The sequence below is a fragment of the Sceloporus occidentalis genome, unplaced genomic scaffold (genome assembly GCF_023333645.1).
Source record: "Sceloporus occidentalis isolate IW3139 unplaced genomic scaffold, rSceOcc1.0.p SCAF_6, whole genome shotgun sequence".
Lineage (NCBI taxonomy): Eukaryota > Metazoa > Chordata > Lepidosauria > Squamata > Phrynosomatidae > Sceloporus > Sceloporus occidentalis.
This window is the reverse complement of record NW_028316986.1, coordinates 39,509,699-39,533,604: the sequence shown is the minus strand read 5'-3', so window position 1 is coordinate 39,533,604 and position 23,906 is coordinate 39,509,699. Positions and strand designations below refer to the sequence as shown.

Genomic DNA, 23,906 nt, shown 5'->3' with positions numbered 1-23,906 from the left:
CCCATTTTCAAGCCAGGCTTACATCAGATGATTGACAGGGGAATTTAAAGCAGTGCTGCCAGTGGGAACCACAATCGCCTCAAACCCCCCCCCCCCAAAAAAAAACCTTCCATAATGAGAACTAGGGGTCTTTTGAAATTGCTTTCCAAACTGGGGCAGGAGCAAATCACGAAGCGATTAATCCTGCCAGCGAGAATGACCCCTCAGATTGCACTGTTGATCACTTTTCTCTAAGTTGCATTGTACATTTTGCTAAAAATGGATTTAAGAATAAAAGACACCATATTTTTTGCCAAGTCCTTAGGTTATAAAACTTCAAATTAGGTGTAAATTAAGTTTACTAGCAGTTGTAAAACAGATGTTAGAAAACAGGATTGTAGACAAATACATATGAATTTTCTAGCAGTTGTTTCAGTTGAATAATTACGTGGAAATCTCTTGTAATAAAAAATACACTCAAACAATATTTCCAATATCAGATTTATTTATATACATTGCAGCCAGTGAATTTGATTCTTTATAAAATGATTCTCAACAGAAATATATTTTGCAAAATTAGAGAACTTTTAAGAATGAATTAAGTTATGTCTTGAAACTGAGAATGCTTTTGTGTAGGGACAGCATGTGTGTATAGTGTTATTGTATTTTCTAATTGTAGTAATATAAGTGAAACGGAAGAAAATACATTGCAAGTGGTGCTGCAATAAAACAAGATGCTGAATATATACGGTCTTGTCCAAACCAGAAGTCATCACATGTAATCAAATCGTGCTGCTTATTCCTGAATTCTGAAAGAAGTCACCTCCAGTTTCTGATTACTATATATAAAAGGTCTACTATACATATATTTCTACTATAACAATTTGCTCTCCAAATCTCCAAGATCATCTCATTATGTACAACAGCACTGTTCAGTAAAATATTACATTTTATTACTGCTGAATGCAAGGTATAAAATATCCATTAGAAACACAGCAGTTTCCACAAAAAGGCACTTAGAAGATCCAAAATATAGTATCCATTTGGAAGACAGCTCCACCATCAGCTTATTTTGTACACAATGTCACCAACTTGAACTGTTCCACTTTTATCAATTCCAAAGTACCATCCAAAGAGAGGACTTGATTTGTATATATGCCGTTTAGAAGGCTCACATAAGCGATAACTGTAGAGAATATTAAACTGCAGTAAGTCACCTAGACAATAGTTAAATATACTTGCTTCAAAGAACCACTAAAGAAAGAATTTTGGTTATAAGAAGCTGATAGATAGAAACTGTAATCGATATAGCTATATGAAGTTATTACATTTGACAATCAGAACAACTTGTTCTGAAGGTAGATACAGAAGACATTGCCCGAGAATAATACACCTTCTTAACTCACAACCACTGCCAAATTAAGGCTGTAATCCTAAACACACTTGTCAAGTCATAAGTCTCAATGAACTTGGTGAGACCACTGAAAAAAACATGTTAAATGTTGCATTATACCATTTGAAATCAGTACCAGAGGTACTCAAAATATTTTATTATCTTTTTTAAAAACTAACCGTTTCTCCTTAATTAACATTGTCAGCTTATCAGTTTCTACATGTTCACCCAGTTTTAATAACCCTTTCAAAAAAGATGTTATGCAATTTTAAAGGAAAAAAAGGGGTTTTATTTCAGTATGTTGATTCAACTAATAATTATAATTCATTAGTAGTAGTAGGAGAGTTATAGTAAACCTATGAAGGTAAAGGTAAAGGTATTCCCTGTTAACAAGGTTGTCAAATCCTGTCCAACCATAGGGCTCATTTCCATTACTAAGCCAAAGAGCCAGCGTTGTCAGAGACTACTCTGTGAATATACTTTCAAGTACAGCATAGCCAAATGTTTTGGGGAAGAAAATCATATTTGTATTTTCTGTTTGTCTTTTCTCCTTTTTGAAGCTATCTTGTTAGGGTTTCCCCCTGCTTTACCTTGTATTTCTGTTTGATTTGTATGTTTATGTATGTAGAGAATGTATATGGTCATAAAAATGTTTAAATTTCAGAAACAAAATTTATTACCTTTTCAAGGTTTCAAGAGGCTCTTTTCTGTCCATAATTCCAGTATCTGGATCAACAGTAGTAAAAATACACCTAAAATGATAATACATGTTTTAGTTTATATTTTAAAAATTCTTTTTAAAAAAAACCCACAAAAACAGGACAATAAATGAAAAACAGCTTGTATACAAAAATTCCAAAACAAGACATATAATTCATTGAATAAAAAAAGTCAATATTGTATCATTTCCTTCCTTCTTTCTCCTGAATTTGTCTGTTAAATTGCACTGCAGTATGATCTGCTTTGCCAATTTTTTGGTTTTTACATCCATTAGAAATCTTTCTTTGATTTGTCTGTATATAAACCATGTACAGTTAGAACCTTCATAATAATAACTGCTCTTGATTTTCATATCTCTTGATTTTTTTATCTATCAAGTCTTCATAAGTTAACCATTTTCTTTATTCATTTGAAATCTATTAAAAAGGGCTTCATTTGTTGATATCTATTTCGGTATAATTGAACAGCATTTAAGTTTGACTTTCAAACCTCAAATATGTTTTAAAAATGTATTTATGCCTTCAAATGCAATCCAAAGTGCTTACCTAGGGCAGGCCAATGCTCCTTTCATTTCTACATCTCCAATTACAATCTCATCCCAGGTATCCTACAGAAATATACCATTTTGCATTTAGACTATTTCATACTGCAAAAAAGATGAAAGGGTGTAATAACAATTACTTGAGTAGTTCAGTCCATGACTATATTAATAAAATATTAATTTGTAATATTTAAAAAGGTTTGAAAATGTTTATAGAGAAATAAAAAAGTGGGATTCAATATGTATATTATACATACATACATACAACACATGCAAAGATAAGTGTAAGAACGTTGAAACAAAAGTTGGTTATACAATTATTCAAGGTACTGCTGTCTGTTCAGTTCATAAAAGATATTGACACATTAGGTAAATTATGTTTCTACATTGAGAACCCTCAATGGGTGGGGGAATGGAAAAGGGGTGCGATTTTTGCTGATCTTTCTTTCCTTCTGAAGTCCCAAACACCATTTCTCCTACCATTCAAAATTCCCCCAAGTATCTGGAGCAGATCAGGGAAATAAAGGACTAATTGGAAACTTGGCAAGGTTTGCCATTGACTGTTTCAATCTGCCATTGGGATTCTCCCGCTGGATCAGAAGATTCCTGAGGAGAGAAGGAGACCTTTGTGATAATTCTTCCATTCCATTCATGGGTGGGCAGATTCTGGATCCAGCTCTATGAATACATAAATGTATGCCTGGCTGATAACTGAATCCACCACCACTTTTGCATGGACTTCTCCAGTCCTTATTAGATTTACTATACTATCTTCTAGGCTAAAGGCTGAAACTGTGCATTATTCCAAATGTTGTTGGACTGCAACTCCTATCATTCCTCACTATTGGCTATCTTGGGTAGGACTGCTGGGACTGGAGGATTTTCACACAATGGGAAATTCAGAAAACTGCTAAAATAAAAATTCTTTGGTACAAGCCTGTTGTTGCCTGATATAATTTTTCCTCCCAAGAAAAAACGACTTTTCACATTTTCCAGCTCCCAATACTAAATGCAAATAAGTTACCTGACAAATCTGGCAGGTATATTCAAAATGATTTGCTGTGTAATAGCAGTAATGTACTTAACCTGCTAGATCTTTGATTTTTGCCTTTGGTTTGATTATTACATATTTCTAATCTTTCAGGATGGAAAAACTGATACTAGGCCATTTAAATGATCACTCAAAAATCTTCTATAAAATATCTCATAGTCAAGACTATTAACATTCACTTAAACTGGATATCCCCCCCACCCTGATACTTCACAGGAAATTAGTTCAGCAGTAACATTAGGTACTCAAAGATGTAGCTATGTTAGTCTGTAGAATCAGTACGTAGAGAGATCTTGTAGCACCTTTGAGACTAACTGAAAGAAACTGGCAGCATGAGCTTTTGTAGACTTCGGTCTACTTACAAATGCATCTGAGGAAGTAGACTGAAGTCTACAAAATCTCATGATGCCTATTTCTTTCAGTTAGTCTCAAAGGTGATACAAGATCTCTCTGAATTAGGTACTCAAGTTACAGTCAAATGTTAAATGAAAGAAGGCTTCTGTCTCCATAGTTTCTTGAAAACCATATCATTCATTTGCTCACTAGATAATGTAATATGATGGTTAATGTTTATCAACAAACCTGACACTCCTATCAAATAATTCACACTCATGTACAACCAAAGGTTGTTATTGTTGTTTTTTTAAAAGTTCTCTATTACCTCCTCATGAGGACCACAGCCTGTGACCAAAATGTTTGGCCTGAAGTTACGTATCTGCACTTTCTTCTCCAGTCGGGAATTTAGCTCTTCTAAAGAAGCTTCAGAGAGGACCATAACTGGACTACAGTCAGGATAGGCAATCTAGAAACATACATTTTAATGAAATGAGTACTGTAAAACCATTCAAAGAAAATGCATCTAAACTAGGGATGGCCAGCCAGTAGCCCAGACTGAACGAAGCCCTCAGAGTACTTGGTTATGACCTCTATCCAATTCATCAAATTGTTATTAAGATATATTGAATATTTGAAAACAGACCATAGGCAAGAAAATTCAACCTGTAGATGCAGAGGAAGGTCCAACAGTGGAAGAACTGTCTAACTGAATGTGGATAGAGTGGCACTTTTCCTTTCAATCATTTTTAACATCTTTTTCTAAATGTTTTCCCTCTTGTTAATTGTGAGAAGCAGAAAATGAATTATGGTTAGAATCCCATGAGGCACCATGCTAATTTGACCATAGTTTTACAAGCAGCGACTCTGTCTTAAACGTTGTGCAAATGCAGTTCTTAAAACACTCAGTCATTTCACAAACATTCATGTAGCCTCCTCTCTTTTTTCTTTTTGTGGCTGGAGAGCTCATCAACTGTTGTGCAACAGGTGAGTTCAAGGATGTTGCATCCATTGTATTATTAAGTTGACATTTATTCACACTACACTAAAAGTGTGGTCTAAATATCCTAAGGCAACAGCTCCCATCCAATCTTGGAAGCTAAGCAGCATCAGCCCTGGTTAGAAGTTGAATGGGAAATTACAAACAAATACCAGATGCTATAGGGTAAATTTCAGAGGAAGGAGCTGGCAAAACCATCTCTGAAAAGGTTATCAGACAAGGGAAATTGGAAGTATAATCCAATGGCAATCTGAACGCAATCATGGGGTTTAACGTTATTGCGTGATAGACTACCACATGCAATTTCAGGCAATGGGAAGTCAGTCTGAACGCAATCATGGGTTTTCACATTATTGCGTGAGAGGTGATCACATGCAATTTTGGGCAATGGCAAGCTATTTTCAGGCAATGGGAAGTCAGTTCGAACGCAATTCGAATTCATGTAAATTTGCTGAACTAGCTAACTCACGTGAATGTGTTCTGGCCCCACTTTCTTTTCATTCGAAACTAAGAGAAATGGCTCCCGTGTGATAAACTCCTCTGTTTCTCTTGCCTAAGAAAAACCCTATGGAATTCATGGGACCACCATATGTCTACAGGTGATTTGAAGGTGTGTGTGTGTGTGTGTGTGTGTGTGTGAGCGCGCACACACAAATATGTACAGAAAGTGTAAGTTGTTCACCTGTATAGGGAGTTAGGAGGGCTTTAGATAAAGCAGATTCACAGCATGTCAGCAAAATTCTTTTCTATACTCTAAAAATATCAGAATCCCAACACTGGATAACACTAAATGCACTTTTCTTCAGGCTCACAAAGAGGCTTGTGAGTTCAGAACTCCCTCTCCAAGAGTGGACATCTATTTCTACTCTGTTAGTTATGGAGGCTTACAATTACTGTTTCTGAAAAAAACATAATTAACAGTAACTGCTGAGTGACACTTAAGGTGACAACTATCAAATATGTAAGAATTTCCATTTATACTGAAAAGAATGAGTATCAGGCAAGTTGTGTTGCTGCATGCCTTCAAGTCAGTGACCTTAACATAAACCTATCACAGGATCTTCTCGGGCTGAGAATGTGTGAGGGGAAAAGTAAAGGAGGCATGCAGTTCTAAAACAGTGGCAGAGAGGTAACTGTATTCGTGGTGGTCTCATATTGTAAATATTGAGTACTATTGTAAATATATCACATATTTGTGCATTTTAACTCAACAGAATAACAGAATATTCATATAGCAAAAACAATGGTTCATCAAATAGGAAGAATCTGACTTTCAGAATTTTCTGAAAGTTAGATGGAGACATATTCCATGTACTTTAAAAGTATACCAGTGCACTTTTAACATCAACCTGCTTACACAGCATACACTCCTACAAATCATTTTTGAAATGGACAATAAATCCTAAACTGGTACACAGATAATTCCAAAGTTAACATGACAAACAAGAAAGAAAAACATTGATCTTAAAAATATTGACTGCAAACTATAGATTAATGCAAAGCTTGTTTTTTACCTTATCGCTTGGTCGAAAAAGCTCAATTAAATCGTTTGCATTTCTTGGACTCATGTTTGGTTCAAAGTGAACCAAACGATATGGCTCTGATTTCAGAAAGGCTGTGATCCATTTAGCTGCCTCATCTCCACAGTCTCTGCCCTGGATATCAAAGCCAAAAATTCTGTGGGGGAAAAAGGGAGAGGCATTCATTATGATCTCTGCTAGCTCCTGAAATTATTATTTTAAATTATTAATGAGAAAAATACTTTGAACCATTGCAAAATGTTACTTAAAAAGAATTTTGAATTTATAGTACAAGTCCTCTTACACCATGATGTTTATGAGACAAGTTACATGCGTTTGAGTAACACTAACTGACCTATCTTGGGTAACACTGGATTAAGGACCACACTAGATGTCAGATCTGAAAGTAAATGACCCATCTCTATTTTGTTGTTGTTGTTGTCATGAGGAATCCTGAACTGGATCATGATTACACTGGAGGAGGAATTAACATCTTTTGTAGAACCACAGAATGTTAAGGTTGGAATCAGCCATTTAGTCCAACCGCTTGTCATGCAGAAATCCACTGCTAAAGCATCCCTGAAAGGAAGTTGTCCACCTTTTGTTTAAAAACTTTGAAAGAAGAATCTACTTTCCTCTGAGGCAGCTATTCCACAATTTTCACTGGATAGTAGAAGAGAAATGTCAGAAAACATTTAAGTGGAGCCTCTTTTCTTGTTATTTGAATCCACTGGTTCATGTCCTAGTGTCCATAGTAGCATAAAAGAAGTTCACTCCATCTTCTACAAGATATCCCTTCAGATATTTAAAAATGGCTGCCATGTCACCTCTCCATCCTCTCTCAGATAAACATAGCTCACTAAGCTGTTCCACATAGGGCTTAGTTTCCAGACCTTTTACTATCTTGGTTGCCTTCCTAGGGATACATTCAAACTTCTCAATATCCTTTTGATCTGTGAGGCTCAGAACTGGATGCAGTATGCCAGGTGATGTGTGACCAAAGTAGAATAAAGTGGAACCATGTCTTCCCGCAATCTTGACACTACATTTCTGTTGAGGCAGCCTAGCATTGTGTTGGCTTTTGGGGCAGTGCACGACATTGTTAACTCATGTTTAGCTTATGGTCTACTAAGACCCCTAGATCTTTTTCAAGTGTACTGTTGTCAAGCCTACCCTATATTTATGCATTTTATTTTTCCTTACTGTTTCCCAAATGTAATCCTTCCCAGCTGCTATTTTCCCCTACAGAAAAAAAAAAATCCATGGCCCCACAGATTTATTATAACACACCACCACACTGTAGAAAACCCCATAGATCAAGAGCAGAAAACATGAATGAAGTATTCCTTTATAGGAAAGGTGTTATGTGATGGTTGGAGTAGTATACTGGGACTCAGGAGGCATAGATTTAAGTCTTCATTGAGCCATGAAATTCACTGGTTAATTTTGGAGCAGTTACTCTCTCTCAGCCTGACTTAAATCACAAAGTTAGTATGAAAATGAACTGGGAAGGAAGAGACCATAGAGGCCAACTTGAGTTCATTAGATAAAATGTGGGGTGCAAAGTACAGGTTGAGTAGCCAAAATGCTTGGGAGAAGTGTTTTGGATTTCAGATTTTGGAATATTTACTAAGGCAGGCAGAAGCAGCAAGTGCCTGCCTCTTGGAGATTGGGTTTGCCATTACTGCCTTACACTCCCCCACTGCTTCTGCCTGCAATGAAATGGAAAGCAGCATGGGCAAGCCCAAGCTCTGAGATTCTGGCACTTGCTGCTCCTGTATGCCTTAGTTAACTACTTCCCTGGATGGATTTCAATCAGCAAGAAGGGAGGAGGCAGTAAGCACCCCAAACACTATGCCTACATTCTTCTTGCTTTCTGGCTAGCTGCCCCTTCCTAACCAAATCAGAGAAACAGGGAATACTGTATGTCCCTGGTGCCTGGAGCATCCTGTCCAAGCCTCCCTTACCGCCCCAAGACAGCTTCTCAGCCTGGCTGCCATCAATCTCAGTTTTAAAAAATTCAGTGTTTCTTCATTTCATGCTGAAATCTGTAGATATCAAATCCACGGATAGCAAGGGCCCACTGTAAAAGTAAATACAGTTGTAACAAATAGGTAAAGTAGTGGGCAGATAGGGATCCATCAGTGAAGACATTCAGCCACATGTTCTCTCATGCACATGTATACATGCACACAGAGGCAACTGACATATGCTCAGCACTGCAACCTGTATTAGGTAAAAACCTCTTACACAGTACAATGGGAAGTTCCTCTCCCCTCCCCCCCTGCATCTAATGCAAAGTGGCAGCATAGAGGATCCAAACTGGAATCCTGCTGCATATGTGGGGAAGAGGACAGAGTGGAAGTGCTTTAACTGTTTGCCCCACAGTGTAATCCTTATCTGAGCCTAGCCTTCTGTAAAAGTATTGTCCATTAGGCAAACCTCCCACTGGGTCAAACTGTTTTTCTTCATGCAAGCTGCAAACCTGATCCAAGATTGGCAGCCATTTTGAGACCGTGTGCTTGAGACCGTGTGCTCGTTGCTGAAGGGGAGGAGCTTCTGTGAGTCACATCTGTGAGTCACAAGGGGGCGGAGCTAGCAGACTAGCTTTATATACCAACTTTTATATACCAAATTTTAATTTTTAATTTTAGTTTTCTTTAACTCAACAACTCTGCTCAAGTGGCACCAGGTTAGAATCAGATATTGAAACAGAACCTTCCCTTTAAGTGTAAGATAGCAGCCAGTACATTCCTTTCAAGAAGTATTCCCAGTAGATTGACTGTTATACTCATTACTAAAGACTTTGCAGTATGGACAACGAGGGATCTGCTGCAGTCACCTGCAACTCTTGTGGGATGTTTCTCTTCTTGCCTACAGAAGTGGAGAACTTCACATGCACCAAGTGCAAGTTGGTAGCACTCTTGGAGGAGAAAGTGCAGCAGCTGGAGTCCAGAGTAGCTACACTTCAGCAGATTAGGGAACAAGAGGATTTCCTAGACACAATAGAACTAACCATCTTGGATGAGTACCACGCAGAGGAAGATGCTAGGGTGGAAGAGGTCACTTGCCATACACAGGAGGCAGACAGCTGGAGGAATGTCACAAAGAGAAGTAAGCCAAGAAGGGATTGTTCGGGGAGCTTGCAGCTAGAGAATCGATTCGAAGCTCTTTCCCTTATCAAGGAGGATGAAGAAGAGCAGCATGGACAAACTTCAGGGACAGAGCAGGGGAGCCTGAGAGTCCCACCCGAGGGAACAGTCGCTGCTAAGCCTCGGAGGAGGCGTGTGGTCGTAGTGGGGGACTCCTTACTGAGGGGTACAGAAGCAGTGATTTGTAGGCCTGACAAGATGTCTCGAGAGGTGTGTTGTCTTCCAGGTGCAAAGATCCGTGATGTCACAGAGAGGCTGACAAGACTGGTCAAGCCTACTGACCAATACCCCTTCCTTTTGGTCCACGTGGGAACTAATGATACTGCAAGACACAGCATTCAGAACATCAAAAGGGATTACGAGGCGCTTGGTAGGAAGCTGAAAGGAATGGATGTACAGGTTGTCATCTCGTCTCTTCTGCCAGTTGAAGGGCATGGTCCAGGAAGGGAGAGGAAAATAGCAGATGTGAACAACTGGCTTCGCAGATGGTGCCGCCGAGAAGGATTTGGATTCTTCGATCACGGGCTGCGGTTCCATGAGGAGAGACTTCTTGCAACAGACGGGTTGCATCTCACGCCAGTTGGAAGAAATGTTTTTGCCAACAGTCTCAAGAACTTGATCAGGAGAGCTTTAAACTGAGTTCCGAGGGGAAGGGAGACAATATTAAGGAAGGCGAAAGGGATGGCAAAAATAGTCAAACTGACACAGAGGAAACAAGGCAAACAGTGCAAGGACCCAACAGTGGGAGGCAAAAAAACTTGCACAGGCAGCAAGTAAAAGGGAACCATGGTCTGCGATGTCTCTACACTAATGAACAGAGCATGGGAAATAAGCAAGATGAACTCGAACTCCTAGTACAACAAAGCAAATATGATATAATAGGCATCACTGAAACCTGGTGGGATGAGTCTCATGATTGGAATGTGGAAATAGAGGGGTATAACCTTATTAAGAGAAATAGGCCAAACAGGAAAGGAGGAGGAATAGCACTATATGTCAGAGATATTTACACCAAGTGAAGAAATCCTGGACATCAATCATGGAAGCCAGGTGGAGAGCATCTGGATAAGAATCAAAGGGGAGGGAAACAACAAGGATGTTACGGTGGGAGTCTACTACAGACCCCCAAGTCAGACTGAGGAATTGGATGATATCTTTCTAGAACAGATGACCACACAGTCAGAAAAGAGAGATGTAGTAGTGATGGGCGACTTCAACTATCCTGATATTTGCTGGAAGTCAAACTCAGCAAAATCCTCAAGGCCTAGCAAATTCCTCACTTGCCTGGAAGACAATTTCATGGTCCAAAAGGTGGAAGAGGCAACAAGGGGGTCAGCTATTTTAGATCTGATCCTAACCAACAAGGATGACTTGGTTAATGGGGTGCAAGTGGTGGGATCATTAGGTGGAAGTGACCATGTTCTCCTGGAGTTTGTAATACAGTGGAAAGGAGAAGCCAGGCATAGTCAGACACGCATCCTAGACTTTAGGAGAGCGAATTTCAGTAAACTTAGAGAAGTATTGAGGGCGATTCCATGGTCAGAAATACTAAAAGATAAGGAAGTTCAGGATGGATGGGAGTTTCTCAAAAGAGAGATACTGAAGGCACAATTTCAAACAGTTCCAGTGAGAAAGAAAAACGGGAGGTGTCTCAAGAAACCAGGATGGATGACTAAGGAACTTTCAACTGAGCTAAGTTTGAAACGGAACATGTATAAGAAATGGAAAAAGGGGCAAATCACAAAAAAGGAATTCAAAGAAATAGCAGGCATGTGTAGGGGTAAAGTCAGAAAAGCTAAAGCGCAGAATGAACTCAGGCTTGCTAGAGAGGTTAAGAACAATAAAAAGGGCTTTTTTGGATATGTCCGCAGCAAAAGGAAGAACAAGGAAACAGTAGGGTCACTGCGTGGAGAAGATGGCAAAATGCTAACAGAAGACAGAGAAAAGGCAGAATTACTCAACACCTTCTTTGCCTCAGTCTTCTCAGAAAAGGCAAAGGGTGCTCAACCTGAGGATAATGGAGCAGAGGACAGAATAGGGGAATTTCAGCACAGAATAAGTAAAGAGATAGTAGAGGAACACCTTATTAATCTAAATGAATTTAAGTCTCAGGGACCAGATGAACTCCATCCAAGGGTATTAAAAGAACTGGCAAATGTAATATCGGAGCCATTGGCAATAATCTTTGAAAACTCCTGGAGAACAGGAGAGATCCCAGCCGACTGGAGGAGGGCAAACGTTGTCCCCATCTTCAAAAAGGGGAAAAAAGAGGATCCCAGCAATTATCGTCCAGTTAGTCTGACATCAATACCAGGAAAGATTCTGGAGCAGATCATTAAACAGAGAGTCTGTGAACATCTAGAAGGCAATGCCATAATCACAAAAAGTCAACATGGGTTTCAGAGAAACAAGTCATGCCAGACAAACCTAATCTCTTTCTTTGATAAAATTACCAGCTTGTTAGATGAAGGGAATGCTGTGGATATAGTATATCTTGATTTCAGTAAGGCCTTTGACAAGGTTTCCCATGACATTCTTGCAAACAAGCTTGTAAAATGTGGGCTAGACAAAGAAACTGTTAAATGGATCTGTAATTGGTTGACCGGCCGAACCCAAAGGGTGCTCAACAATGGCTCCTTTTCATCCTGGAGAGAAGTGACCAGTGGGGTCCCACAGGGCTCTGTCCTGGGCCCAGTGCTATTCAACATCTTTATCAATGACCTGGATGACAGAATTGGGAGCATACTTATCAAATTTGCAGATGACACCAAATTAGGGGGAATAGCTAATACCCCAGAGGACAGGATCAAGATTCAAAATGACCTGAATAGACTAGAAAGCTGGGCCAAAGCTAACAAAATGAAATTCAACACAGAGAAATGTAAGGTATAGCACTTAGGGCGGAAAAATAAAATGCACAGATATAGGATGAGTGACACCTGGCTGAATGAAACTACGTGTGAAAGGGATCTAGGAGTCCAAGTAGACCACAAGTTGAATATGAGTGAACAGTGTGATGCGGCAGCTAAAAAGGCCAATGCTATTTTAGGCTGCATCAATAGAAGTATAGTGTCTAGATCAAGAGAAGTAATAGTGCCACTGTATTCTGCTCTGGTCAGGCCCCACCTAGAATATTGTGTGCAGTTCTGGGCACCACAATTCAGAAAGGACATTGAGAAACTGGAGCGTGTCCAAAGGAGGGCGACAAAAATGGTGAAGGGTCTGGAAACCATGCCCTATGAGGAACGACTTAGGGAGCTGGGGATGTTTAGCCTGGAGAAAAGAAGGTTAAGAGGTGATATGATAGCCCTGTTTAAATATTTGAAAGGATGTCATATTGAAGAGGGAGCAAGCTTGTTTTCTGCTGCTCCAGAGAATAGGACCCGGAGCAATGGATGCAAGCTACAGGAAAAGAGATTCCACCTGAACATTAGGAGGAACTTCCTGACAGTAAGGGCTGTTCGACAGTGGAATGCACTCCCTCGGAGGGTGATAGAGTCTCCTTCCTTGGAGGTCTTTAAACAGAGGCTGGATGGCCATCTGTCAGGGATGCTTTGAATTGGATTTCCTGCATGGCAGGGGGTTGGACTGGATGGCCCTAGTGGTCTCTTCAACTCTACGATTCTATGATTCTAAGATTCAGAGCAGCATTGCTTGGCAACTCTCCACAGCTGTTACTAGAGCTCAAACCTTTTCATCAGTTACATTACTACATTTACTTCATTAATACTAACAGTATATAACCTCTCCTATTGCAGTTTGAGGTGGGAAATATTACACATTAGCCAATAGCACCTGCAATTCTGCACTGGATTTTTGTTTGATAGAGTGGCAGGAACATGAAGATCTTTCATCTCTGGAGCACTCAGAATTAAATAACCATTTTCATTGGTGATGGAAATCAAGACCAGCCGAGGCTCTTGCCGCGCCGTCACCATGTGTCCATCTTCCTTTATTACAAGCCAGCACCTGAATAATAAAAAAGACTACAGTTCACTTAACACTATTGAAAACACAAATATTTATAGAACTTAACTTTGACAATGTTCGGCCAGTAAAAACAGCAATCATTTATACTGCATTATCTATAAGGGATGCAGTTAGTATTTCTACGAACTTTAAATATGGCGCCAAACATGTGGAAAAAGTTTATGGCTGCTCAGATTTGATATGCTTGTTCTAACACAAGTTCCCATGAGACTTTCTCCCAGGTATAATAAGGTTGCAACCACATTCTAACAAATTATACAGAGAGAGATAACGGACACCTTAAAGAGTGACATTTTATAACTAGAATTCAGAGACATCTTTGTGCAAAAGAAGTTGTAGAATTTATTTTCTTTCTATCTGCTTTCTTCACTGTCCAGCTGTCACATCTATTGGTGATGGTAAATAAAATGGGCTTGGACAAACCTCACTTTAGTGTTCAGAGTTATATCTTTACTCTTTAGGATTTTATCCAGTTCTTTCATAGCTGGCCTTCCCAGTCCTAGCCTTCTTCTAATTTCTTGACTGTAGTCTCCATTCTGATTAATATTTGGTCCAAGCTTTGGGGATTCTTTCACTTTTTCAATTTTCCTGTTATCTAGGATGAATTTTTGTACATCTTCCGTGATCATTATTTTTGTTTTCTTGATGTTCAATTTTAAGCCTACCCTGGCACTTTCCTCCTTGATCCTCTTCAATAATTACTCCAGGTCTTTCTCGGTTTCTGCTAGTAGTATTGTGTTTTCTGCATATCTTAGGTTGTTGATGCTCCTAATTCTGATCTCCTCTCCTCTAGATCTTCACTGGCCCTAGTGACTGAGATGTCATAGAAATGTTACTGTATGCTTTTAAGTTGTTTCTGACCTATAATGACTCTAAGGAAAACTTATCACCAGTTTTCTTGGCAAGATTTATTCAGAAGCACATTGCCATCACCTTCCTCTGAAGCTGAGAGAGTATGACTTACCAAGGGTCACCCAGTGGTTTCCTTAAGCAAGTGGGAATTGAATCTTGGTTTCCTGCCAGCACTGAGACCATTATACTTCATTGAGTCCCAGCCTGGGAGAAAGGCAGGAAATACACCCCTCAAATCCCTCCTCAACCATGGAAACCAACTAGGTGACCTTGGACAAGCCACACTCTCTCAGATTCAGAGAAGGCAATGGCTACCCCTTTCCCAGAACAAACATTGCCACGAAAAATCCATGATAGGTTCACCATAAATTGGACATGACTTGAAGACATACAACAACAACAATTATGTTGTGACCACATTCCCCATCACTTCATGAATCTCAAGGTCTTCCATGTGGAAGGAACCTAGTGTTACCAATAAAAAAGCATTGAGCAGATATTATATCTTTCCCTCCCTGGAAGATTTTCTTTATAATGAAAAAAAAAAAAGATGACAGTGGAAAAACAGGATTGCAACAGGAAGAAAACAACTTCTAGAATCCTTGTAAAATTCAGTGAACTTATCAGTAAAAAGCATCATCTGGAAACAAGGCTCATCTGCTGCCTCATCACACACAACCCAGTTGCAGTCTTTCCCCACATCTTGGGTAGTGTACTGAGTAATGTGCTACTTCTCCAGGCAGATGAAAGGGTGGGGTGGGGGTGCCCAGTTTTGGCTGGCTTGTAACAGTCCTTTGTCTTTGTGGCTGTCCTGTAACAATACTTGAATTTGACCTGCCACAATAACCATGTGAAGATGTTTAGAGCAATGTCATGAAAAATGTCATCTACCAACTTCAGCCTATCAAAGATCTTTTAAAAAGAGAGAGAAGCATGCCAGGAATATCAACTAGAGAGGGTTGAGGGACCTGTCCACTTTCAGATGTTAGACTGCTTCTTGCATCATCTCTCACCATTGACAATAATGGCAAGGACTAATGGGAGTCAGTAGTCCAACAACTTCTGAAAGGCCACACTTTCCCTAACACTGGAATGTTAGTTAGAATGAAGAAAGCTTCCCTGGAACAAGGTTCACGGTCTGGAAAATAAGCCAAAAGAAGAAGAAGGGAGGAGGAGGAGGGGGAGGAGGAGGAGGAAGGAATTCCACTGAATTAATTTGTGTATAATAGTTACAGATATGTAAAAGGAGAGAAGAAAGATTGGGGATAATGAGGTACTGTAGTATTAAGATTCAAAAGGCTGGAGCACTGCAAGAAAATAATCATGGTAAAGGAGAGCTGTAAAAGGAGAAAACAGGCTAAAATATATTCAATCCCAGCTTCTGCTTTTTCTGTGTGTGTGTGTGTGTGTGTGTGTGTGTATATATATATATATATATAGAGAGAGAGAGAGAGAGAGAGAAATAGATAATATTCTTTAAAAGGCAGCGACAGGGGAATAAACCCAATCTGAAACTTTTTAGGTGAAGTTTTCATCTGGGTATATGGATCTGTGAAAACAGACACCTGCAGTGATGTTAGACTAGGACTCTGGGAGATCAGGTTTCAAATCCCTGCTCAGCCGCAAAAACCCACTGGGTGACTATGGGCAAGTCACATTCTCTCAGCCAAAAAGGAAAACAATGGCAAATTTCTCTGAATCAGTCATGCCAAAAAAAAACCTACAGTAGGGTCAGGATAAATAAGCACCAACTTGACGGCATATAACATCAAACATATATCTGTATGCTGTTAAAAAGTTCACAGTTGTAATCTTTTTATTGTTTCCCTCAGTTCAGTCCTCAGTCCTCAAATCAGTGAGGCCTATTATGAAATCAGTATGTTCCTAAGCATATTTACTCACCAAATTTAATGCCACCACCTTTTCCCTGGTAAGCATTCAATGGACTTTAACCAAGTTACATAATTTATAACCCACATTTGAAAATAGTTTACGAAACCAGACACACTTATTTAGCAATAAGACACACTCCAGGGAATAATAACTTTCCAATTTCTGTTTCTATAAGCAGGTACTGGAATGGTGAAAAGTTACCTTTTTATTAGTATTTATCCTGCAAAAACATTAAGAAGGTGGAGGAGGGGAAGCTTCAAAGTGCAATTTTTACTGTTAGCACTTAGAAGGAACTTGTCTAAAAGTATCCCATGTCTATCCTAGAGCAGCTATAATTCCACATTTATTATAAGACCCAATGCATGTTTTAGGTTACTTCCAAGAAAACATTCGTAAGATCGAAGTCAAAGGCCTTGGCCCTATGCTTAATTTACTAAGGATTACATCAAACTCATTGGCCTTAAATTTTACATTCTCCAACCCTGTACATGCTTTCTTTGGATTAAGCCCAGATTGACAAAGCAGTTTACTTCTGAGTAAGCATACTCAGGGACATGGGGGGCGAGGGCAGCAGCGAGTGCACTCTCACCTGAAGACTTTAGCCCTCTTCCATTAAATTTGTCTTCAAGCCCCAAATTTCTAGCACTGCAACTGAGTATATATAGTTCAAATCCCCGTTTGGCCATGGAAAGCCAGTGGCTGTCTGTGGGCAAGTCACACTCTCTCAGCCTCAGGGGAAGGCCATGGCAAACCTTCTCTGAACACATCTTGCCAAGAAAATCCCATGATTCGCCTGAGGGTGGCCAGAAGTCAGAAAGAAAGGCACACAACAACAACAACAATAAAGATGCAGTAGTATGTTTGTTTGTTTAGTTGGTGGTGCAGTGCGTAGATGCAGGTTTTCTTCCATATAGGTTGTTTGACGCTCTTAAAAAATTGTGTTTTCTCTCTTGTGTAAATATGTATGTTTGTGTATGTGTATGGTTTTATTGTTGAATAAAGTAAATTATTTTGGGGGGAAAGCTGTGTAATAATAATAATAATAATGATAAGTAGCTGCCTTGATTCCCTATGCTGGGGGGAAGGCAGGATATAAACAAATATTATAATAATCATAATGATAATAATAATAATAAGAATGTAGAGAGATCTTACACCTTTGGGGCTAACATAACTGAAGAAAGAAGATGGCAGCATAAGCTTTCCTAGGCTCCAGTCTACTTCCTCAGGTGCAGCTGGATATACAATCATAATAATAATAATAAGTAAAGAGAGATCTTGCAGCTATTAGCTCCTTTGAGACTCGCTGAAAGAAAGAAGTTGTCAGCATGAGCTTTCATAAGTCTGTTTCCCAGAGGCATTTGGATACACAGTAATAATAAAAATGATGATGATGATGATGATGATGATGATGATGCAGAGGGATCTTGTGGCACCTTCGGGACTCACTGAAAGAAAGAAGCTGGCCGCATGGGCTTTCAGACTTCAGCCTACTTCCTCAGGTGCAGCTGGATAGACAATCATCATAATACCTTCGAGGCTCCCTGGAAGAAGGTGCAGCAGAGCTTTGCTAGGCTTCGGCCCAGGGCTTCAGGTGCAACTGGAGACATACAATAATGATAACGAGGAGGAGACCGAGGAGAAATGCAATGCAAGACGGCGCCGAGGGGCGCTGCAGAAGAAGCGGGATGGGCCCGCTTTCGCCCCCCGTAATACTACTCCTACTGCTACTCCTCCTGCTACTCCTGCTACTCCTACCTGTCTCCCAGGTCCCCGCTGCGGAGGCCCATGGGCGTCACCTGGGCGCTCTGCACAGCCACCCCGCGGCAGGACTTGACCGGGTAAACGAAGAGCCCGGAGACCGTGCCCACGGGCTTCAGAAGGGGGCTGCTTCTCCTCCGCCGCCGGCTTCGCGCCCATTGCCAGGCCGCGGCCAAGGCCAGGGAGGCCAGGGCCAGGCCCAGGAGCCATGAGGGCCGGGGCAGGAGGAGGAGGAGGCGGGGGTCGCCCATGGCGACGGAGGGCTCTGCGGCCCCGACTGTGAGAGCAGGCCAACGCCACGGAGGAGGAGGAGGAGGAGGTCATAGGCGCCCCTGGTATATAAGGCAGCCAGGCAGAGAGAGAGGGAGGAGGCCCTGGCCCTGACTCATGGGCCGCCGCCGAGGAGGAGGAGGAGGAGGAGCGGCCTGGCCTTCCTGGCAGCAGCCCTGGCCTCGGGCTGGCTGAGGAGGAAGCGGGGAGTGTGAGAGCCTAGGCCTCCCCTGAGGTGATTCTGCAGGAGACACCAGCCACTCTGAGACCGCTTTAACTGTCCTGGTGGATGCATCCACACCAGAGAAAGGGCCCGCCTTGGCACCGCTTCCATTGCCTCCTTGGCTCAAGGCGATGGCATTCTGGGAGAGGAGTTTGTGGCGGGGCCCCAAACAACGAGGCAGGAATAAGCCCAGTTGGAGGCCTCTTGAACTGCCCTGGCTCAGGGCTAAGGCATCTGGCAGAGAAGGCTTCTAGCATTCCCTGGCAGTTAAAGCGCTCTCAAACTGGATTATTTCTGCAGTGTGTTTCAGACCTTAGTTGTTATATCTAATTCAGGAGAACTGATCTCAGGCTCCTCTTGAAGATGGCTTTAGCAGCTAGGGCAGGGTTTAAAGAGCAAGGCACTGCCTGTTCAGCCTTGTTTAGCCACAGTCTTCCATAACCCTGATGCAATTTGTACTGACCACATTTAAAACTAATTTGTCTTAACACTTAGATTTTGTGAGGCTTGCTTTAATTCATGAATAGCAAACACTGTGCCAATCATTCATTTTGCAATGAATGTGGAAATGGCAAGGGGAATCCAGTCTGGCATGTCAACATGCGGATGCTTAGATCAAGAGTAGTAGCGTATAGAGGTGATGCCCATGGCCCACTGACTAAAAAGACTGAAAGATCCCTGCTCCCAAATCCTATTCTCCATGGTGTGCTCTTAACCCTTGTAAAGCCACCCTATTCCAGGAGAAAGGCAAAGTATAAATAAATAAGTAAATAAATACCTGTATAGTGAATTTAAATAAGTAGAATGAGTTGGAAATGATCAGTTATAAATTGATGTGAATCACTGCATCATTAAGGTTATCTTCAGTTGAGTTTTACCTGGGGAAAAGTCTCTATTCACCATGGAGGAATATTGAATCTATCTACCTATCTATCTATATCAGATGTTTAATTTTGTACTTAGACTTTTATTCTCATTGTTGATGCTGTTTGCACACCTTTGCACACTTCAATTGTCTGCCCCTACATTTTCCCATATTTGCCATATAGCAAGGTCCATTTCAGCATCAGGAAGAACTTAGGGACTATAAAAGCTGTTGGACAGTAGAATAGACCATTTTTGCTATTGTAAGTCCCCAAAGCATCAGTCACCAGTCCAGAAAAGAAAGAAACAATTGTAGCTATTGGGAATTACTGGTCCCCAAAATCACATAGCCTGAGAAATACTGAAACAGACTCTCTCAGAAGGTAGTGTGCTCTCTTCTTTGGAGGGTTTTAAAGAGAGGTTGAATGGCTATATCTCAGGAGTGCTTTAACGGGGGATTGCAGCATGGCAACATCCTAACATAAGACTACATGTTAATTCTTCCAAGTTTATGATTCTGTGATATGGCTCTCCAGATACTGTTGGAGTTACAGGCTCTCATCAATCCTGACCAATAGCTAAAATATCTGGACTGATGGGAAGTGCAGTCCAACAACATGCAGAGAGACACATGTTTCCCATCCCTGCATTAGAAAATCCAGTGTGGGGAAATGAAGTTAACACTGTTTTTGTTCCTTTCAGCGTACCCATTAGAAAGTAAAGAGTACTGCTTTATGGGTGACAGTGAGGACCTTGCTGGGTATAGTGACAGTTAAAAGGAAGTTGCTGGGTATAGTGACAGAGTCTTCTGACATCACAATGAGCCCTTAGCAACAGTTGATGCATAAACGCAAAAAACAATAGCCTTGTGAGCTCAGACCTGCCTTGGCTGGCTAAGTGAAAGAGGACTGTGTTGAACCTCTTGACATCTGAGACTTGAGGTGTTCAAGCTGATCTTGAACTCTTGTTGAGCTCAGGGTCCTGAGCTGAACCTCAGTCTTAAACTCTCCAGGGCTTCAAGTCCTTACCTCTGATCCTTTCAGGATTTCAACTCACTTTGCATCATTTAAAAAGTGCTGTGGAGTTGTTGTTTTTAAGGAGGTATTGTATGGGTAGATTATTCTTGGATTTGGGAAGATAGACTTTAGCTAGTTCAAGGTGGGACTGTGTTCCTCTTAACAGAACTTTTTTTATAGCGTTGGGGTTCTCCTAGACTGATCTCTCTCTTCAAAGTTATTTTTGGAGACTCAAGTGGAGTATGTAGGCTACATTTAAATGCTAGTCCCAACTACAAAAAACCTACTTTGGTAAATCTACATTTGTGTAATTGTGTAAATTCCATTGGTTGGGACTGTCTCTAGTTGGGGCTAACAATTGGATTTAAGTGTAAATTGTTGAATGTATTTGATCAGTTATGGCTGACTGACCATCTGCAGCTTCTCCTGAACAGTGATGTCATTGCCATAATTGTCCATATCGTGGAAATTTAGGTTACTAAAATGTGTTGCATGTTAGGCTGGCTTTGAAAACAGCTTGGAAGTTTCAGTTAGCTCAGTGGATCTGTCTGTACAAACTCATTTGAGTTATATCTTCCCAGTCTTAAAAGAGTTCTACTGGTTGCCTTGTTGCTTCCAGGACCAATTCCCTTACTCTCAAAGCCCAAAAGATACTGGGACCCAAGTGTCTGGAGGAACAGCAACTCATTTCTCAATCTGCCCACTCTGTAAGGCAGAAGCAGGGAATTTGTTTCAAGTCCTGGAGCTGGATTGTTGCCAATATGGCAATCCAGGTAATGCTGGGATGAGGTGAGAAATCCTGAGGCCAGAGAATGGGACAGATAGAGATCTCTGTGTAACCTCCAGTCAGATAACAAAATAATTTCCTCTGCATCCGGCTCAAGTTTGTAATTTGGAGGGGGAGAGGTTTTAGAGAAGGGCCTCCTCTGGTTCATCTGTGGACCAACAGCTGAATTATGCATGGGACCTCCCCTCCATCACTAGTCATTTGCCACCATCAGAAGTGAGGCAGATGGGAGGAAACCCTAGATGACAAGGAAACCTTGGTTAATGCCCTCCCAAGGCAGATTGCCCTTCATCAGTTGTTGTCGAGTTAAAAACTTTTTCAGTCAACCAGCTGTTTTAAGTGCTTCTCTCCTAACTGATATAACAGCTTCTGATGCTTTTCAAATCCTGGTATGTTTAGTATGTGTGTGTGTGTGTGTGTTTAACTTTATGCACATTCTTTTATAGCGTTGTTAACTCTTTGGACATAGTTTTGATGAAGGTTATTAACACTTTAAATTAATAAATGTAAATAAAATCTTATAGGATTAACTGGGAGTGCTGAAAACCAAGAAAAAAGCAACAGAAGACTTGCTGAAGAAAAACAATTGTGGAAGAGAAATCACCATGGGAGACTGGAAAGCCTACATAAATACAGTCCTGAAGGACAAGAACATTGAAGATGTGGCTATTGTGGGACACTCAGACAATAAATCTGTGTGGGCTTCTAAGCCAGGAGGCCTGCTGGCAGCCATCTCTCCCCAGGAAGTCGGTCTGATCACTGGGCAAGACAGAAAAGCATTCTTGCAGACTGGGATCACCATAGCTGGGAAGAAGTGCAGCGTAATACGTGACAACCTCCTGGTAGAAAAAGATGCCGTGATGGACACTCGTACCAAAGGTGGTGACAGCAGGTCCATCTGTATTGGGAAGACTCCAAAAGCTCTCATCTTCCTCATGGGCAAAAAGGGAGTCCATGGAGGAGCTCTTAATAAGAAAGTGCATGACATGATAGCAAGCATGAAGACAAAAGGCAGCTAGAACCAGAGACTTGCTTGAGTTGCTTTTCTCCTGGATGAAGCTCATGGGGGAATTATTGTTGCTTTAAAATAAAAAAGGCATTTAAGCCAACTCTGTTTCATTGAGTTTTGAGATAAACTAGATTAGTTTGAGGCAGACTTTGCCAAACCTATGCCCTCCATATATGTTGGACTATGAAGAGATGTGACACATTAGGTTGTTATCTAACAGAACCATCCATCTCCTACTTGAGACCATATTCCAGTGGAGTTTAGGGGTGGTTTATAGGGTTGAGAAGGAGATGGATCATTTCCCCTGTACTTTTTAAAGTGAGTGCCATTGGAAAGTTTAGTTTGGAAAAGTAACACAAAGATGTTCTTAATAAACAATGTGGTCTTTATGGGCTAGGTCATATGAATGTTTTGCATATTCAGGATTGCTTATTGACATGCACCATGACCCATAAAAGAAGGAGAGGCCAACGAAGAATGCATTGCAATACTCTTATACCAATGCTATCTCAATAGGTTCCCAATTTCCATTAAGAAACTTCATATATACTTTAAAGTCAGCCTTTTAAAGTCTTGGACCTTCAGTGGAAGGATCTTCTAAGTTTGAAGGTCTCTTTCACACTACACAATTATGCCACTTTAATAATTATTAAAATATTCCTATGTATTAAAGTGTTCTAAATGTATACAGTGGTCCCTTGGAGTTTCAGGAACACAAACACCAGAATACAAAAACCTGTGGATGCTCAAGTCCGATTGCCACAGAGAGTAGACAGCAGAAGCCAAGATGGAAAATTTGGATCTTCAAATGTCGTTGGACCCCCCCCCCCCAAGTGACTGTCCCTCAAACCCTCACCATTGGCTATGCTAGCTGAACACACAAACCTCATCCTTCCACTAAAATATCAAATTTTGGGAAATGAAGGCTAAAAGGGAAAGGGATTCCCTTCCTAACATACTATAAGAAAGTAAAGCATATCCCCACTTTATGGGTGGGGTGATATGAGGCCATAATGGCTTACTGGGTCTGGTGACAGGTGCAACTGACATCATAATGAACCCTTTAACAATAACTGAAGCTTTTGCCTTATGAGCTCAGGCCTGCCTCTGGCTGGCTAAGCAACAGTGATGTATGTTGCATTTTCATGACTTTTGATGCACAAAAATGTCAAGAAACATGCTAATGTTCAGCTGTCACTTAAGATTCTGAGCTAGAACCTGCATTTTAAACTCTCACGGGGCTTCTTTTCAGGTCCTTACTCAAATGCTTTCAGAATTTCATCTCAACTTATATCATTTAATCAAAAGCCCAATTTGTTACAGAGATCTAGTGGGTGTATGGATCTAGAATTTGGGGAGATGGTATTTAGCCCATGGTGAGGTCAAATGGCATGTCAAAGTGTTGGGATTCTTCTAAGCTATCTGTAGTCTACTGTGGAGTGTGCTTGACCAGTTACGGCTGCTACAACAGCCACAATCTCCTGGACAGGGACTGCCATGGCTGTTCATCCCCAGTTACCTAGTAACCCACAATTACTGTTAGTGTATGTAA

General features: G+C 40.8%; 2 protein-coding genes across 8 annotated transcripts; one reads left to right on the top strand and one right to left on the bottom strand.

Moving 5' to 3' along the window:
- Positions 1-473: 473 nt before the first annotated feature.
- LOC149310637 (mitochondrial amidoxime reducing component 2-like) lies at positions 474-18,523 on the bottom strand. Its single transcript, XM_089529360.1, has 7 exons — positions 18,183-18,523; positions 13,485-13,658; positions 6,532-6,694; positions 4,346-4,486; positions 2,638-2,699; positions 2,053-2,124; positions 474-1,165 (listed from the first exon to the last, which is right to left on the bottom strand). The coding sequence occupies exons 1-7, from the start codon at positions 18,434-18,436 to the stop codon at positions 1,042-1,044; spliced, it is 990 nt and encodes a 329-aa protein (XP_089385486.1). The 5' UTR covers positions 18,437-18,523; the 3' UTR covers positions 474-1,041.
- Positions 18,166-22,689, top strand: PFN3 (profilin 3). Of its 7 annotated transcripts, none has more exons than XM_089529363.1 (2): positions 18,166-18,265; positions 21,870-22,689. In XM_089529363.1, the coding sequence occupies exon 2, from the start codon at positions 21,951-21,953 to the stop codon at positions 22,362-22,364; it is 414 nt and encodes a 137-aa protein (XP_089385489.1). In that variant the 5' UTR covers positions 18,166-18,265; positions 21,870-21,950; the 3' UTR covers positions 22,365-22,689. The 7 variants fall into 7 exon arrangements, with proteins under 7 accessions (XP_089385489.1, XP_089385491.1, XP_089385487.1 ...); XM_089529365.1 differs by lacking the exon at positions 18,166-18,265 and adding an exon at positions 18,305-18,520; XM_089529361.1 differs by lacking the exon at positions 18,166-18,265 and adding an exon at positions 18,603-18,690.
- Positions 22,690-23,906: the final 1,217 nt, after the last annotated feature.

Coding starts and splice junctions, on each gene's coding strand:
- PFN3 (XM_089529363.1), top strand. CDS start 21,951: ATGGGAGACTGGAAAGCCTACATAAATACAGTCCTGAAGGACAAGAAC.
- LOC149310637 (XM_089529360.1), bottom strand. CDS start 18,436: ATGGGCGACCCCCGCCTCCTCCTCCTCCTGCCCCGGCCCTCATGGCTC. Junction 13,659..18,182: donor AGCGGGGACCTGGGAGACAG/GTAGGAGTAGCA, acceptor TTTATTATTCAG/GTGCTGGCTTGTAATAAAGG. Junction 6,695..13,484: donor AATCCAGTGCAGAATTGCAG/GTGCTATTGGCT, acceptor TTTCCCCCACAG/AATTTTTGGCTTTGATATCC.